Here is an 18897-nt window from a genome sequence, read left to right on the forward strand (position 1 = left end):
GCTTTGCTGAGTTTAGCGTGTTAATTATTATTATTATTATTATTATTATTATTATTATTATTATTATTATTATTATTATTATTATTATTATTATTATTATTATTATTAAGTAATGTGAGGAAGCCTTTCAGATTTGTAGATGGAAAAATGAAGACCAGGAGTAAGGCTTTTTGCTACTGTAAAACATACCTTACTGTAATATTAGCTTGTCAATCAAATTAAGCAGTTGAAGCACATCGAAACGTCAATTCTTCATTGTAGTTTATTTTAAGCAACATGTTCAAATGAAATTGTACAAATTTCATGCGAGTTTGAATCCATTCTTTGAAAGAGTGAAAGCCCGAACAAAGAACAAGTGGCAAAGCACTTAAGGGGAACTGAATTGACGGGTGAATTCCACTTTTCATTAGTATAAAAAGTAATGTGCTATATCTTTTATTTGAAAATGTTAGGCTCACTTTCATTGTAGCCTTTCTGTTTGATGGAGGAGTGATCAGGATCATCACAGTTACTGACAACCTGTTAAACTTGGCCAATCCTGTGTGGCTTCTGTTTTAAACAGATAACACTTGTGTGGAAAGGTCAAAACAACATGGTGTCTAGAGTTACACAAAAAAAACGCTGAAAACAGACAGTTATTTGCATTTTGGAGTTAAGTTCTCAGACGCATCTCAACCAACACAAATGGAAAACTTAAGCCGCCCCCTGCTCTCATTTTGACAGATACAAACACATGCATGCACTCAAACCTACACATACTCACACACGCTGACACACATATAAAGATATGCTCGACCCGCCTGCCTGCCTGCCTTTGTCCTCATGCCATTGTCTTTATTAGGGGATACTGGTTCGCGGGGCAGATTTTCCAGCCCCTTGCTGGCGAATTGTCTAACAAGGCAGACCATTTCCAGCAAGTCCTTGGCCCCCCGCCACCCAAATGAAGACCACATTTCTGCAGCAGCCTAAACTGTCTGTCTGTGTCTGCCGTCTAAAGGGAAGCAAAGTATGTTAGGAGAAGATTGGATCTCGGTGCACTTCAAAGCCGTGTGAGCTGCAGCGCTCACATCCTGTCTGTGAGCGACATCACTACATGAATGGGGAATGACTTCAAACCCCAGGTAATAGGTAGCAGCTCGGGAGCATGGCTCTCAAACTCTTGAGCCACAGCTGACAGCAGGACACCCAGAAAGTGACCACCTGCTGCCTCTAGTCAAGCCCTTTAGATGTGGAGACACAGATGTGATTCTTATCAAGGCAAAGCACCTACACAAGCCAAACAATTCTCTACTGCTGATAACCTGATGGGTTATCAGCAGCTGGTATTTATCCCATCCATCATGGGCTAATGCTCTCGGTTCTGTCTCGACAGAAAAGATGTTGCTCTTCTCCCACAAAATGCTCTTGGTGATATATTAGGGGGCAGAATAGTATCGATATGTTATGAATGGAAATCAATAATATCAGAGCACTAATTCATCATGATTACAAATATTAAGTGGCCGGCACACACTGCACACACTGCACACACTGCACACACCGCTGTAGCGGCAACACAAAGCCCTTGTAACCTAGCAACAGCTTCTCCATAACAATACCACTTTATTTCTAGGTATGTTGGACCAGAGAGCACTGATACTCTATGTGGGCCATGAAAACCTTGCATGAAATAACTCCATTATTCCAAACATGGTCAATATGCAACAGTCCATTTGACCATAAAACTCAAAAATGAGATTTGCATTGTGCATTTTTTAAATACAAAAACAGATAACAGAAAAATAATTCCTGGTGCAAATGTAACGACGTTCACAATTCTTGTAGTAACAATTAACTTCTTCTCTGTGACAAATTCCTATTGAGTGATAGAAACAACACAGAGGTGACAGAGCGCACCGTGAGAGCGTAGAGGCGTGCCTGAGATACAGTAGAGAAAGAGGTGGAGGAGCTGTGATAAGTGTTTGCGGAGGAAGAGTATAGTGTGGTGTGTTGTCTTTGTCTGTGTGTGTTTGTGTATGTGTGCAAGAGAGAGAGAGAGAGAGAGAGAGAGAGAGAGATAGCTCATGTGTGTTTGTGAGAAGGAAGGGTATGGTAGGATGAAGGGAAATTGAGAGACGTTAAGGAGCAGGAACAGGCAGAGAAAGATACCATGTAGATTTTCCCATGTGACTGTCCTCCCCGGAGCAGTGGCTACATCTGCGCAATCACCCCCAGCCAACCCCCGGTCACCTCCCCAAAACCCCCCCCAATGCATTCCTGCTCCAGCTGTGGCTTTCCTCCTCCTCTGGTTCTTCTCCTCTTCCTGCTTACTACCATGCTCTCCGACCACTCCTCTTAGCCCCCACACTCACTCTCTCACTCACTTAGGCCTGGGAGTAATTATGAACCCATTGCCAGGAGGAGGAAAGACGGAAAGGAAAGCAGGAAAAAAAAAAAGAAAAGGGAATTGTCTGGAAAACAACTGCTCTCTTACCCCTTGTTCCGATTCCAGGGGCTCAGCTTTGACTCGCACTGCAGGCATTCCGTCAAGCATTAACATCCTGTTTCTTAGGCTGCCTGCGAAAGGAAACAGAGGAGGTGTAAGACGGGTGTTTTAGCATGACTAAGCAAGTCCCACACTCAGTTACACACACACATGGACATCTATGATGTTGTGCCTGCACCCACTGAGAGAAAAAACACATTTTAAATAGACACAAATTTCAAAAGCATCAGAAGCTTACAAAAGAGGAACACAAACGGTGTGAACTCAGTCAATGCACAGCATGATTCCATTTTCTCCATAGTAAAGATTTTCAATTTCCTGGTGGGCTGCTGCAGGCCCAATAACACTTATAATTCTGACTAAAATCCTCTTATGACATCAATGGATTACAAATACTTGCTTTGATACATGGTTACTCAACGGGTACAGCACAGCCGCACAACATGTCCTCCCTAACCACTGATATAATTAAATAACAATTCAAACTTGGAATCAAAGTGAAATTTCAACACTTCTAAATTAAAAAAAAACGTTATACATGATGATATATGTAATATAAATAGCACAATATGACAGTCACAAGCATGCAAACACACACAAAAACATACTTCTTAGTACATCTATACATCCTTCCCTCTGCTGCCTCTGTGCACTGTGCTTCTGCAGAGTGGGCAGCAGTACCCGGCTCCTCAGCTCCGTGCTGTGGCTTTAAGAGGGATACTCAGATAGAGCCAATGACAACAATGCATGTTCCGTATCCCTCGGTCGGGGCCGACCTGAGGTAACCCTTCCTCTTATTATTTTAGCAGCAGTACATGGAAGAATGCAAGCAAGGCAAATAGACTCTAAACATCTCTATTACTCTCCCGTGCTGGCACCAGCAGCAGGATGTGTGGCCCAATCCTCGCAATCAGCAGCGCCGCAGCCACCATGACCACTCTGGTGCGGAGAAAAAAAAGCTCAGCCAATCACAAATGACGTATACTCTCCATCAAACTATTCGAATCTAACAATACATCCATGAGGCCTGTCCAATAATCAAGATTGTTCTCACTCACCGGAAAATCAACACAAGATAGTTATCAAAGACGTTTCTAGTGATGTTAATAAGAATTGCAAATGAAAAATAATCTAAAGCCATATATTTTTCCACTAACTCTTCTCAAGCAAAAGTCTGATCCTGATTGTGTGTGTGTGTGTGTGTGTGTGTGTGTGTGTGTGTGTGTGTGTGTGTGCGCGTGTGTGCGTGTGTGTGTGTGTGCAAGGGAGGCAGAGAAAGAGGGAGGATTTACTCTCTCAATCTGCAACCCCCCAGATCTCGCCTCTCAGGTCTAAGTCCCTCAGGTACGCTGGCTGTGCTGCTATTGTATTGTTGTCCAGGATGTCCTTCGGCTTCAGGTCTTGGTAGGCCCAGATAGTGTTGCCATAGTAACGGCTGGGCGGGTGGAGCTGCAGCCTCAGTCCAGCCTCAAGCCATGTGGTGAGGAGAAGAAGAGAGAGGAGACAGAAAGTGGTGGTTTGTTTTCCTCAAGATGACCATCATTCTGGCAGAGGCGTTTTCTCCTTCTCAGAAGAAATATATATTTCTTTTCAAATTTCATTTTAATTTTCACTTTTTCAAAAGGATCTTTTTTTTGTGCCTCACAAAAGTTCACCTCATTCAAACTTATTTGAACACTCCTAAATTATAACACCTTTCAACTTTGCATTTCAACATTACTGAAATGCAACAACCTTTCCCAATGTGCCAGCAGTCCAGCTCATCGGGTAGTTTGTGATCACCTTCCTAACGAACCGGCCTGCAGCAAGCTATTCATAGGAAATCAATGGCCATTGCATACCTCTGCTTGTGACTGTAGTGACCAAACAGCTATCAGCAGTGAGAGAGACCTAACACTGAGTAATGAGCTAACAGAGTGGCTCAGTGTATAGAAGAGGTCATGTCGAAACACTTTGACCGAAGTCATGTGTCAACCGCTTTTGTTCCCATGAAAGGAACATGTCTTGCCAGTTAGTCCTTCAGGATCGCAAATCCAAAAAGATAACAATATGAACAAAGAGCGAGCTTGAAATGAAGAGAATTTGTTCGAGGTAATAAACCCATGTGTATCCAGTGTTCTCTATCACTAAATTTGGTCTGCTGGCAGCAGGCTTAGGCAACCAGCAGTGTGCTGTCCATCAGCGGTATGAGCCTCTGTGTGTGGGAGATGGAGAGAGGGAGGGGGGTTAGAGGGAAACAGGGTAGATTAAGATCACCTTTCCATTTGCTGCACTCTGAAATTAAATGGCCATCCCAGGTGTGTGGGGGAGTTGGATGGAGAGAGGAGGGCAGTGGAGTGTTGAAGCATCTCATTTCTCTCTCCTACCCGCCCTCCCATCCCCACCGAAATCCCTAGACTGAAAAAAGCAGTTGGTGATTGAGGCCGGTCCTAGCAGCAGAAATGCTTGAAATATACATATGTCAGTGTCTTCTGCTCTGTTCTGCTTTTTCTGTTTGTGCTTACTCGTGTGTCTGCTAATGCATTTCAAAGTATGAACCGCAACTCCCAACACAGAGCCGCATCTTTGACCTTAAGGTCCACTATCTCCAGGTTCCCAGATGGCAATCTGCTCCGTGCGGAACTAGCAACTAGCTGGAGTGAAAGGATAAAGCTCAGGCAAACCAACCCTGAACAGACAAGCTGGATCAATTAGAGGTGACAAATCTCTACGGAAAACCTCTGTCAATCGGAGACCAAATGTTGACTTCATTCACAAGTGACATCATCCATGCTTACACACACACACACACACACACATGTGAAGATGTCCAAACGCACGCAACACATAAACTCAAAATAGGAAACATGTAAAACAAGCCTAAAAAAACCCAACAACCAGTGAGAGCCGGTTTAACTTTATCTCGGCACATGCGAGTGTGAAGACAGATCCTGCTTTACACCTTCTCTGGGTGTTCGCTCACACAGCAATGACTGACATTTTTTGTAAAAGTGAAAGCTAAGCTTAAACAAACTCATAAAACCAGATTTAGTATCTGGCTGTGTACCATCTCCGCTTTCGTTCTCATCTCAATCTCTCTCTCATGTGTACATACTTACACACACACACACACACACACACACACACACACACACACACACACACACACACACACACACACACACACACACAAACACAAACACCACACACCCTGAAACACACTGTAACAGACGGGCCCCTCCAATGCTTTGTTCCCATGTCGAGCGCCCTGAGCAACTGGGTGCATCTGTGTCACAGAGGCTGGACCTGCTGCCACGGCCTGGGATGGAAGATAGATGGAAAAGGGTGAGGGGAAGGGGTTGGGGGCAAATAATTATGGTAGAAACATGAGGAAGTGTTAAGGAAGGTGATAGCAAGAGAAGTGAGTGAGCGTGGGGGCTCGTTGAAGAGCACAGAGTTGCTGGCAGGAGCCGTGGTTAGGGAAGCAACCCAGGGGAGTTAAAGAGGTTGGGGGGGTTTAGAGGGGAGGAGGAGGGGCGGGAGTCATAGAAGCGAGAGAGGGTAGAGAGGGGATATGGACCCGAGCCAAGGCCCGGTCGAGCGCAAAGCACACGGTGCAAGAATGCCAACAGACCCCCTCCCTCCTGGTCCTCTACCAAAAAGAAGAGAGAGAGAAAAAAGGGAAAGCAAGAGAAGGAAACAGCGAGGAAAAACATTTCAAAATGTTGCAAATCAGAAACAAATGATTTACTAGTGCTATAAGTTCAAATGCATAAAAAGGACAGAGCTGTCGGCGATGTGAGGAGAGCATTTCCTGTGTTTGCCTGTATTGTGTGCCGCTGGCCACTTTGCTGCAGCTCACTTCCCTCTTCTGTGCCCCTGGACACCCCAATGTGACACATTGGCCTGATAACCAGCCTACAACTGCAAGCTCACCAGCACACTCCTCCCCTTTTTCTCTTTTGAGTCCCTCAGTGCAGCGAATTTAAGAAAACTAGAATTGACTTTGTAGACCCTGAATAACAAAAGGGCTAATATATGTTTATTAATAAAACATTTATCTTGTTTTCTGTGTAGACACAATAAAGCCACAGCTGAATCACAGCTGACTTTCAATCTCAAACTCAATCTGCTTCATGTTAAACTGTGTGTGTGTGTGTGTGTGTGTGTGTGTGTGTGTGTGTGTGTGTTCATGACCTCATCTTGTTGGCCTCATTCTGGTCTTGAGAGCCCATTCAAATAGTTCCCTGCAGAGTTACTGCATAAAGAGTAACTACACCCAGACAAATAACGGCAGTTTGAGTAGTCAAAGATTCAAGACTTGAACCTTTAATATATAAAGTTCAGTGCCGCCCTATAAATCTAAAAGGCATTAACTACATGTATATTTAGTCATAACCAGAATCTGAGTTTTCAACATCTGTTTCACTGTGAAAAAATATTATGCCTTAGAAATCTGCCATTGAAAATAAACAGCATTCACTATTTGTAAAAGTGTAAACAAAGGTAAAAAGGAAAACTAAAATAAAAACTGCGAGCTTAACAAAAGCTAATTTGCCAAATTCTTCTGACCTGTTTCCTGCTATTAAGAAAATCTATTTTGATGATCCAACATTTTCGTAATTGAGTTCTTTAAACTGCATAATTGAGGCGGTGGCTTAACGTAATCGTAAGAAGGAAAAAAGCTAAAAGCTACCTAGCTTGGATGCCCTTTGGAATGCCCAAATATAGATTTGCCCAAACATTGGGTGTGATAATCATCTTCATCTTCATCTTCATCATTACTCACTAAGTAGCCTTCAAGCTTTAAGGCAGACTGCTGCAATGCTTTTCCTCCACACAAAATCTAATGTGGAGTTACTTTTTAACAAGAGCAAGTGGAAAAAATGGCTTAAGCTCCGACTGTGTGTTTTCTCCCTCTGTTCAAACAGAAACTTGAGATTAGCTCTAAAATTCCCTAAATGTTTGATAGTGCTTATATTTTCTAAATGCGTATTCCAGCAATTTAGTATTGCACTTCTTTACAACAGACAAAGTCAAAGCAGTAGAGGTGGAGATACTTTGATGTTTAGTCCTTAGTATGGGTCAAACTCTAAATGCATTGAATCCTACATTTCCCATAATGCAACCAATGCTTTTTTTAAATACTTTTTTTCATTAGACCCTCCCTGCTAGGAAAATGTCCAAATCTTTCAAATTGATGTCCTACAAATGTGTTTGCAGGTTGATTAGTGCTCCCCATGCTGAGTTAACTGAGCTTTTTGTATAAAACAGCTGGAATTTCCCTTTAAAAATGTCTAACTCCAAACGGTACATACCAGGTAAACAGTGATGATGCTGTGTAATGTAGTGTCTGTGTGAGGTGGGAATGTGTGTTCCCCTCAGACTTCACTCCTGGATGTACTGAGATGGACATAGTCTTTTTTTTTTCTCTCTAATAATTCCTGGCACTCCGTGAATGGTCTCAGAATTTCCATTTCATAAGCCGTATTTTCCTTGGCAGGAGCAGCAAGCGAAGTCTTTTGGATGCTTCTGGGACATTTTTGAACGGGGCTCAAGAGAGCAGAGTGCTGCTACCTCGCTGCTCATAGAAGCATGGACTTCTCTAACCCCCGACAAGCACAATGGCATCAAACCACAGTTCATATGCACTACCCTTTTGAGAAAAAAGAGGGAGAAAAAGTTCCCTTTAGGGTTAAAAACCCCTTAGAGATGCACTCAACTGATGCACTTTACCTCAAAACACCCTGCCCTTTTCCTCTGGGAATAAATCAGTTCCACAGAGGGAAAACACAGCTTCACGAGCACAGTTATTATTAGACAGAATACACTTCTCATACATTGCATGTTTTCATCTCCAGGACATACAGCCAAACTAGGGGAGCTTATCAGGTCCCATCAATTTAATCTGAATGTCATCCTCTATCTGCCTGATGCTATTCAGGCTTCACTTGTTGTTGTATTTGATGTGGCGTACATGAATAACGGGGCTCCCTACTGCACTCAGACATCATCATTCAAAAAACATCCAATGGTTCCGTTTCTTGACGTCACAAAAACTCGGCGGCACAATAAACGCATGATAAAGGATGATTTTATTTAAGGAGACCGTCACTAGCAACAATATACTCTAAAACTCATGACACCTTGGATAGGCCTTGCATGGCGGGAGGATGTTATCGACAAAATGCTTGTCAAATAATGCATTTATAAAATCAAAGACACAGAGGAGAATAGACTGCGACAGCCCCAGATGTGGACACTCAAACCATTTGCACAGCCTGAATGGAGACGGCAAAGGGTGAGTATTGATCCGATTGATCCATACGCCAGAATACAAATCAAGCTCCATTGTGGTGAAACCCAGTTTCGAGAAAAACCTCAAAATAATGCACATTTTTACAACTGTACATAAAACAGGCACAGAGTAGAACTGTCAATAGGTTACAGACCTCTGCTCTTACGGTTACGACAGCAAATTATTTAATTTTGTGCAATGCAGAATGGGTTAATAAGCCTGGTTTCAAGGGGTTTGAATCGGTATCTATATGTGGAAAAGGACTCAGCAACGAGTGCCAAATGTTTTTAATCCCTGCACAATGACCTCATTATGTAAGTTTCTGTACACATCTCACACAAAAATGTTCCTTCATTTACAGTATACAGTCTAATGTGAAGTAAATTCTGTGTGTGTGTGTGAGATGAAGAGCAGTGAACTCATGTTCTAGGATCAACCAGAGAGTGGATACCCATGTAAACACACAGACAACACACACACACACACACACACACACACACACACACACACACACACACACACACACACACACACACACACACACACACACACACACACACACACACACACACACACACACACACACACACACACACACACACATTGCACACTAACAAGGCCCACGGAAGTTCCCATATTCTGGTGGATTGCCCTTGGGGTCCTTGCTATTTCTGCCAGGGGCAGGGGGATCCTGTGTCAGTAATCCTGTCGGGATGAGGGGGATGAGGTCGCCGGATGCAGCTCAAGTCCACTGCCTTGACTAGGACACACAAACACATACACGAACGCACGCACGCACACACACAGACTTGCGTACTGTATATACACACACAAATATACAGATGACAATCATTTGAAGGAACATTTTGCTGATGGGACACTACATACCTCAACTGTGTCAGTATGGTTACACCCTTTTTTTTTTTATATAAAAAGTGCTCAAACAGTAGGCGTAAATGCAGCTAAACAATACTGAACAACAATGACAAAATCTCACACACTGTCACTGTCACGCACATTAAAATAAGCCCATACACACAATTAAAACCAAGCAGATGACAGGTAAATTGTGCCAGTAATAATACTTTAGGCAGAAATGTCCCCGGTGTTTCTTTAAAAGTAAACACCTTGAATTCCTTTATAAGTCTGTCTGCATCAAATATCAAAAATCATTTATTTTACAGGTTAAAAGGGAAATCTTTTGTGAAGTTTTTGTCTGTGTCTTTGTGAAAGCTCCCCACCTCCTCCGCCAATACCAACTCCGTCCCTTCTAAGGTCTTGTGAAACAGTCGGAAATGAAGAAGCTACTCGTTCTGAGAGGAAACACTCAAAGCGAAAAGAGTCAGTCGCTGTCTGGTTTGTCTATGTTCTTATAAAGCTGACTTCCTGAGTCCATGCACTGTTCTACAATCTGGCTACCACACACACACACACACACACACACACACACACACACACACACACACACACACACACACACACACACACACACACACACACACACACACACACACACACACACACACACACACACACACACACTTGTGACCTCTGCCTGTAACCACAAGGAAACATATTTATCTTAGGTTAAGAGACAGACGCATACACACAACTCAGTCTCTCAATATTGCAGCTCTGCTCATGAAAGAAGAATATAGATGCCCATTCAACACAAACAGCCACCCACACACACCTACAGTGTGCACACGCACGCACCAAATCTCACACACACGCACACACACACACACACACACACTCCTCCACAGTGCTCCAGAGAGAGGTAAACAGAAGAGTCTGACATCCTCTTGCATCATGTGCCTCAAATACAGCAGAGAAACAGCTAAACAAGCTGTGACTGTGACAGCTCTAAAGTGAGGTGGCATTACTCAAGTGAGCTTCGACTTAGAAGTCAAAGTAATTTGTGACACCATGCTAGACAGTTTATGTCCAATTGAAGATGTAATCATCAGAAAGAATAAGTTAAATATTCTGTGCGAGGGCTGGATTGAGTTTGGCGCTAAAGAAAGCACAAATAGATACCACTAAACAGCTCCTAAAGAGCCAATACACTGTGAGGTCTTCGTGTTTCAACATAATCAGGTGACCTCTCTAGAACACCCTTCACGTACTTACGCAAGCACGCACAGTAAATGCAGTAGGGTCAGTGGCTGTGCATCTAAAATAGCCACTGACACAAAAACCTCACTTGTACCAAAGGAGGGGGAGGTGACACCGAGGGTAAACGTGTGTTAGTAAATGCAGGCTTTCAGGAAGATACTGCAATATTCTTTGCATGTGTATCGGGACGTTTATGCACTGTATGGCTATCTATCCTGCACGTGCGCATGGGAGAGAGGGAGATAGAGAGAAAGAGGTTAGCTCCAGAAAATCAATAAAGAAATGCACTCAGTGACTCTGTTCTCGTCTCTTATTTACTCTCAGTGCACAGGTCCTAGGTTGAGGTGACCAAACACAGCAGAGCTTAATAATCATCTCAAATTGACAGAGGTGCATCGTGGGCTCAGTTCTGCATGGAATTCACAGCAAATAAAATAATTGGATACCAGTGAATACTTTATTCTGAATGCTTTAACAGCTACAGTGCAAGGAAACCACTACAAAATGGAGCAATACCAACGTTTGTAGACAGCCTGTGTTGAGAATAAAACCTCACATATTGTGAAGGTGTAAGCAAGTTAATAATTTATCCTTTTAGGCAAAGGATTTAGCTGCTTTCTATGTACTGGCAGAGGGTCAGCGTTAAAACCCTGCTCTCATCTCTTGCCTTACCAGGGAGAGGTGGGATGCATTAGATTAGCATCCGCACAATGACCTGCATCCTTCCCGCTACCACTACCACCATGAACCACCCACATGCTCTCTCTTTTCCTCCCCTCCCCAAGGGATGCCAGTATACTCCTGCCCTAATGGGGAATTCTTAGAGTAGGCTACTGCCTTTTATCCCCTTAGGCTCTCTGATAGTGTATGTGTGTGTGCTCGCTTGTGTTACAACATGCATGTCTGAATGTGTGTGTGAGCGATCCCCCTTCCCCCAGCATATGCACTGTGTACATACTACTCACAATAGGTTGTCTACTGAATGCATCACAGCACAAGTGCACTCACATGCACTCTCAAAGATCGACCTAGATGTTTTACAATAACTGTACAATGCAAGCATGGAGAGGCATCCAATACACTGACTCATCTACAGTATCTACTATAAACAAGTCACCTACAAATAATACCAGCTCAAGCACTTTAACACACTCTTTATTTATTTATTTTGTTTCTCTCCCTGTGCCTTTTTTTTTCTCACTTGTCATCTCTTGTGATTCAAATAAAGCTTTGCACGCAGGCATGCACACAGACACAAGCACACGTGCATTTCACTTTAATAGTCTTGCAGAGTCCTCTTGATGCAGCATCACGAAGTGCCTACCCTATCTAACCTCACTTTGTGCTGACGCAGCCAAATCCACCCGAACATTTGTCAAATGGAAAAAGACAATAACGGACCAACCAAAACATTCCAACACACTTATTACACCAAATGTGCGCACAGTTATTTTCACTCACCGAGTTCTTCCCCTTGGTTTGACCCATTCCAGCTCTCCAAAACTACTCAATAAAAGCCAGCAGCTGTGTTTACCTATATTACTCATCTACTCACGCCTTCGCTTCGATCATTTTTCCTCTCTTTTTCAGCTGATGCTGTGTCGTGCTGATACCTGGTTGAAGCCACTAATTAGGAGGAGTTATGGTCCAGAGCTTGAACCTACATTCGGTTGAGTTAAAGCCAAAGAGTCTGTGGAATGCCACAGGCACCCCAAATCGATTCCACATGTTGTATGCACAATTTCCTTGACCTACAGTACAACTGGAAACAAAGTTCACAGTGATCCCTGCAGCATCCTTACACAGGTCTGCTGAAACCATCTGCACGGAGGCTTGAGAGATGCAACTCCCCAAAGATTGTGTAAAGGGAAACTCTTTAAGTAAAACCAGTTCAAAAAGGGTCCAAAACACTCAGAAAGTGCTGACTTTGAAAGCTCTTCCATCCTCTTTTATTGGCTTCCTTCCTTTTCTCCTTCTCCGTATTCACCAACCATATTTGGCTAAAGTAAAATACACACTTAGCTGACAGGGGAAACATCACCACAGATAGACAGGCCTTCCATTGACATACCTTTCCATCCTAGCCATGGAAACATGTCGAGCAACCTTAAAATCAGAGTCTGGGGGCAAGCTCTGCAAAATGAGTCACTTCCAGTAAGCACTGAGTGTGCTACTCTAGAGATGGTGTCATAACTAGAAACAAATAATAAAACATGGATCGCTGCGCTGGTCAGGCCACATCGCCTTAAATTCTGCCTCTCTTTGGTCGGTTTGATGGCAACCTTTCTTTCTACGAAAAGATAAGCTTGGTTGCTCAAGACAGGGTACAAACAATAACAGGCTTCTTATAAGAATTCAACAGAGAAATGCAGAAAAGATAGAAAATACTCACAGTGATGTTTGACAAGCTGTAATCACCCATTTTTATATTGTAGTTCTTTCTGTCTGAGTTCACTATTTAGACTATCAACTTCAGAGTCACTGGCAGTTGCACAATACTTTCCGTACTCTCCTCCTCTCTCTCTCTCTCTCTCTCTCTCTCTCTCTCTCTCTCTCTCTCTCTCTCTCTCTCTCTCTCTCTCTCTCTCGTGCTTTCTCTCAGTCACAAAACACACATGCTCTAGCACTCCATGTACACCCTTAACTCAATTTTGGTAAACAAACGTGGGCTGGACACTGGGGTCAAAGGTTGAATCCACAAGAGAAATCGCAAAGGGAGAGAACATTTTGTCATCTTCTGACATGGTGAAATAACAGCTCGGGGAGTTCAGCTCACAGCCGTCGCCTATTAATATTTGTCTTATTTCACGTGCGAGCAGTTCCACATTGCCCCCAACACTTGTCTCGTCATTCAGAATCAATTAACAGCAAAATAACTGCAAATGTTTTAGGTTGTATAACCATCTCGATCTATGACCTTTATGTCCTGACGGTTTTTGGTCAGGTACATCTATCAATATACAAAGTCACCCGTCTATTTAGGTGCTGTCTGTCTCACATGTTGTACACCGATGCCCTTGACATGCTAGGCTATTGTAAGAGCCTGTGGGTGGGTGTGTCGTTGTGTATGTGTTTCAGGGTCTTTGCCGATGGGAGGCTCCTGTGGCTGAAAATCCTGGTTTGACGCAAGACCACCTCTTAGACCAGGGGCCACAGGAAATACCACAATGCACCTTGAGCACAACCAACCTCTACAACCTGCCTCACTCCTCTTTGGCTTTGGCTTACAGTCGGAGACCCGAATGAATCCAGCCACATAGTGCACTGTGGTCTATCTGCAATCAATGACGATACACTCCATAACACCCACCTGGATCAATGATTCTGCAGTCTGTCAATATGCCAGCAGTTAACCCAGCTGATTAGGGGTAACACAGGGAATTTCACATCCCCCTAAATAAGACAGTGAGCCTACACGTTGTGAGATTGCACATCACTTCTTCCTGAAAGATTCAATCTGTCAACACGCTCACAATTTGTGTGTTGTGATCTGTGGCAGACAGATGATGCCTTTAGTGGGGGGAATCCTGCTGTGCAATTAAATGGGCTGGGCAGAGCGGTTTTGATGGACAGATAGAGTCTATCTTTCGGTGATTGGCTTTTTAATTGAGTCCCCCCCACCTGCACTGATCTCTATCATAAGCCCTTGGACCGTGTCTGGGGTGGGGGGTTGAGCCATCGAAGGAATGAGAGTGGCAGTATGGCTGCTTGATCTTGATGGGGGAAAACAACTATGCACCACATCATATAGTTCATGATAACAACCGTATGATTTTTGAAACGTTATAAAAAGGATTTTAACAAGTGTAGTAATTTAACCCAGACCACGATCTTCTCTTAATTCTAACCAAGTCCTTTTTGATCCTAAACAAAGGTTAATAGCTATTTGAGTTATCACATAAAGATAGTTTCTGTGGCTGTCATGGTATTTCAATATGCTTTTAATGTACTGCGTACCACGACTGAGCTGAACAATGCTTTCAGTCAGCAGTGAGAAGAAATCCAAAAAGCCACTGATTCGTTAAGTGACAATGAAGATTCATTAGAGTCAGTTCGGTCTGAAGATTCAGCGTTAAAGATTCATTCGTACATGTACTAAACGCCACTAATGGCAGCTACACCATTTAGTGCTGACACCTTGGCCGCACACACGTGGTTCAACGCTGCATCAATAACATTAAAGTATATTCTTCAGCATTTTATCATATCATCGTGAATATTGTTATTGAAATAATACCCCGCAGAGTTACATTAATTTTGGGTAATATTACCCTCTCTTGCCTATTTCAGAGCTCCAATTAGATTCTTCTTCGCTGCTCATGCACACTGTACAGAGTCTTCTCTACATGTGTGGTAATATCAGCCTGCTTATTCATGCACAGGGAGAAGGCCGCTTTGTAAATGGATTTAAGTGAGAGTTTAAATGGGCACTAATCTCACTCGGGAGCTGCAGGGGGTCTCATCCGCACATACATGACCCAGCCCCCCTCCCTTTTTTTGTTGATGAGACCCCCACTTCCCCCACTTAAACGCACACAAACACACACCCTACGGCTGTCACACAGTTAAAGGCAAGACAGGGCCTCTCCACAACGAGGGGGTAAAGTCACAGAGGTCAGTGCTCAGTTTCCACATCAAACCCAGGAGCAGGGGCCAGAGTCTCATCCCCCTCCCACCTTTCTCCCGCCCTCCCTCCCTCCCTCCCACCCTCCCACCCTCCTCTCTCTTCTCTCTTGCTCCCGCCCTCCCCTCCTCTCGCCACCATCTCCCCTCCCCCCCCACCCCCCACCCCCCGCACACACACACACACACACACACACACACACTCCTCCTCCTCCCTCTATCTGGATGTACAAATGCCTTTGCTGTCAGCTCTGCCCAGGTCCCCTGTAATTGAAAATAACAGCCAAGGGCCAGCCCCCGGCCACTCTCCCCAACCTGGTGGCTCTCTCCCTCTCTGACAGCCACCCATCAATACCAATGACTATTACCCTGGAAGTGAGAGCGCTGCCGATGACATCCAAGACACCACCCCTGCAACACTCCCACACACACACACACACACACACACACACACACACACACACACACACACACACACACACACACACACACATACACACCTCCCCCCCCCCCAGTGTCCTTCCTCCGCTATCCGAGCCTCCTAATGTTTAACCCGTTGCTAACAGTCTCGCTTCTCTGTCTCTAAGCTGCTACAGTGGGCAACGGTAGGCAAACAATCCTCTCTCTCTCTCTCTCTCTCTCTCCCTCCCTCTCCCTCTCCCTCTCCCTCTCCCTCTCCCTCTCTCTCCCTCTCCCTCTCCCTCTCCCTCACACAAACACACACACACACACACACCACAATGCTTCACACAAATGCACACCCACACGACTCTCTGAAGGCATGCACAAAACTCTGACAAGCAGCAAACTTTTTTTCTAGCGAGAAGTGCTGAGGGAGAGTTTGGTGCTTTGGTCTCACTTCACACTTCCACCAAGACACTCAGGCTGTATTCTACCAAAAAACTGCTACACTGCTCAGCTGATATGTTCTGAAGTTTTTTCGCGAGGTAAATAAGTGAGAAATATGAGATTTCACAACTGGTGCCGGTACTGTAAAGTCAGGATGCTGCTCATGCCCATGGTCATTCAGTGTATAATCACTTTTATTGTCCTCTTTTGTCATGACAGCTTATGAATTTACATTGGGAATAGTGTTTCAGGTCCAGTCAGCACCATGCAGGGTCTCTTGTTTTCCCCCACTGACAGACACCAAACACAATGCCATAGGTGATCTGAGCTGTCATCTGCTTTGACAGGGAAATGACAGCTGAACGAGACACACTGAACACAAGCACAAAGCCCAGCAACGTGACAAATGAAGCACACAGCAGCAGCCAGCAGAGGAACAGGACGAAAAAATGCACAGACCTTGTCAGAAGCTGCAGAGCCGTGGAGACTGTTTTCCTTTCTACAATCCTTTCTGTCTCCTCTCCTCCTCTCCCTCTCCTCTCCTCTTCTCTCCTCTCACTCTGCGTGTGTGTGTATGTGTGTGTGTGTGTGTGTGTGTGTGTGTGTGTGTGTGTGTGTGTGTGTGTGTGTGAGTGAGTGAGTGAGTGAGTGTGAGTGTATGTGAGTGAGCAGCTCCCTCCCCTTCTGCCTCTCAGCTGCTCGGCTCAGGCAGTTCTCAGGAAATGAATGGGAGCGCACAGAGAACTGTTGTACTTGCAAATGACTTACCCCGAGTCACATGATCCGCTAAATGTAGGGTGGGCCGGTGGGTGGAGGCTTCATAAGCAAAGGGAAGACAATATACTCTAAGCTTTAACAGCATGCATCGAATTACACGGGGCCCCTCCGGGGAGGTTTCCGACGCGTCCGCTCTCAGTCAGCCCGAACTCCTTCTCTACCCCTCCCGGAGCGCAGCGGAGAGCCCCTGGCTGGGGGTGAGCACCGGAGCACCTCCCCGTTTAAAGGGGACGGAGAGGAAGGTGTACATGAAAAGAGGGGACAGTTTAATTTTTAATTTTTTTAACTGTTTTTGATTTACAGTATATACGTTTAGTCGTGATAGTTGTTTGAGAATTAGAATGTTTTAATTGTTGTAAATATAATACAATTATGAAAATATATTTTAATTAAAAAAATGTATAGCTTACTTTACTTTCATTAGAGTTGAAACAATTGATTGATTAATCAGTAAGTAGACAGAAAATGAGTTGGAAAATATTTTAATTATCAATTAATCACAAAAATTCCCAAACTGTGAGTCTTGTTATCGTTAACGAAACATATTTATATTTCAGATAGTTGGTCGATCAAAAGAAAAAAGCAATGTATTGACGTCATGGGCTCGAGTCTATTGTTATGGGCATTTTCACTGTTTTCTGATGTTTCATAGAAAACAATTGGCTGATTAATCGATTAATCATCTTCATTTTCATAGTGCATAGTTCACTTATATTGGAGAGATTTTGAATTGTAGATGAAAAATAATTTGATTTAAAAATATTTATTTTACACCTGTGTTTACAAACATAACAGCTGTGAACCTTAATTAGCAGCATTAACATAAAACATGAAATGATGCACTATACTGTTTATTACGGGGGGAACTAACCTGTTATTCTATTTTTTATTATCAATCAATGAAGTATTTAATTGATTATCAGCTCTATAAAATGTTAGAAAATAATACAAATATTGCATCAAAGTTGGTATAATAAGTATAAAAGATTAGTATAAAAAGATGTTAAATGTACTTTCATAGAAGTCAATGAAAATATCAAATATCCACGTTTTAGACACTGAAGGCAGTGCATTTTGGACATATCTGCTTAGAAAAATGACCAAAGCAATTAATTGATTATTGAAATGGTTGCAAATTTATTTTCTGCCGATCAACTAATCAATGATCGACTAATGGTTTTCGCTCTAACTGGCCAAACTCCAAATTCCTCACAGGATATGTGTCTGTATACGTTTTTATGAATAATAGAGCTTTTATTTCTGTGTTGGATTTTAGTCTATTTTCCGACAGTAAAATCACATATCTCATCTCTGCCTGCTTTTTACATGACCAGCCTTGAATAACAGGCTGGAACGTTTCCCAATAATGACTGCTTTTAAAATTCTCTTCTGTGCAGTGCCTCAGCCATTGTACGCATGTCAGTTTTCCTGCTGGTGTTCTCTGGCTTGATGAAAGGTATCTCTGTGGTATGAGAGGCTGATGCTGATGCTGCTCTGCGCCCACAGCCAGTCCCCTGGGAGCTCTAATTAAGGTAAAAGAAGCAGGACTCATCTGCATGGCTGATGGAGCTCATGCCACTCTACATGGTGCTTTATCGTGGAGCTGGAGAAGCATGATTGAAAGCCTAAGAGAGAGAGAGAGAGAGAGAGAGAGAGAGAGAGAGAGAGAGAGAGAGAGAGAGAGAGAGAGAGAGAGAGAGAGAGAGAGAGAGAGAGAGAGAGTTAATATTCATTCTGTTTCACTTCAGATACTGTGTGTCTTCTGTTC

General features: G+C 43.5%; 1 protein-coding gene across 3 annotated transcripts in view; it reads right to left on the bottom strand.

Moving 5' to 3' along the window:
- The window catches only part of klf12b (Kruppel like factor 12b), a 41157-nt gene extending 23943 nt beyond the window's left edge, over positions 1-17214 (bottom strand). The window contains exons 1-2 of one of the 3 annotated variants that reach the window (XM_029458525.1): positions 17121-17214; positions 2474-2556 (exon numbers count right to left, since the gene is read on the bottom strand). In XM_029458525.1, coding sequence (XP_029314385.1) covers positions 2474-2556; positions 17121-17214 — 177 coding nt within the window. Of the gene's footprint in view, positions 1-2473; positions 2557-13272; positions 13390-16811; positions 17062-17120 lie in introns of those variants that run through there. The other 2 variants (XM_029458526.1, XM_029458527.1) reach the window with 2 other exon arrangements.
- Positions 17215-18897: the final 1683 nt, after the last annotated feature.

This window comes from Cottoperca gobio, chromosome 21 (assembly GCF_900634415.1).
Source record: "Cottoperca gobio chromosome 21, fCotGob3.1, whole genome shotgun sequence".
NCBI classification, from domain to species: Eukaryota; Metazoa; Chordata; class Actinopteri; order Perciformes; family Bovichtidae; genus Cottoperca; species Cottoperca gobio.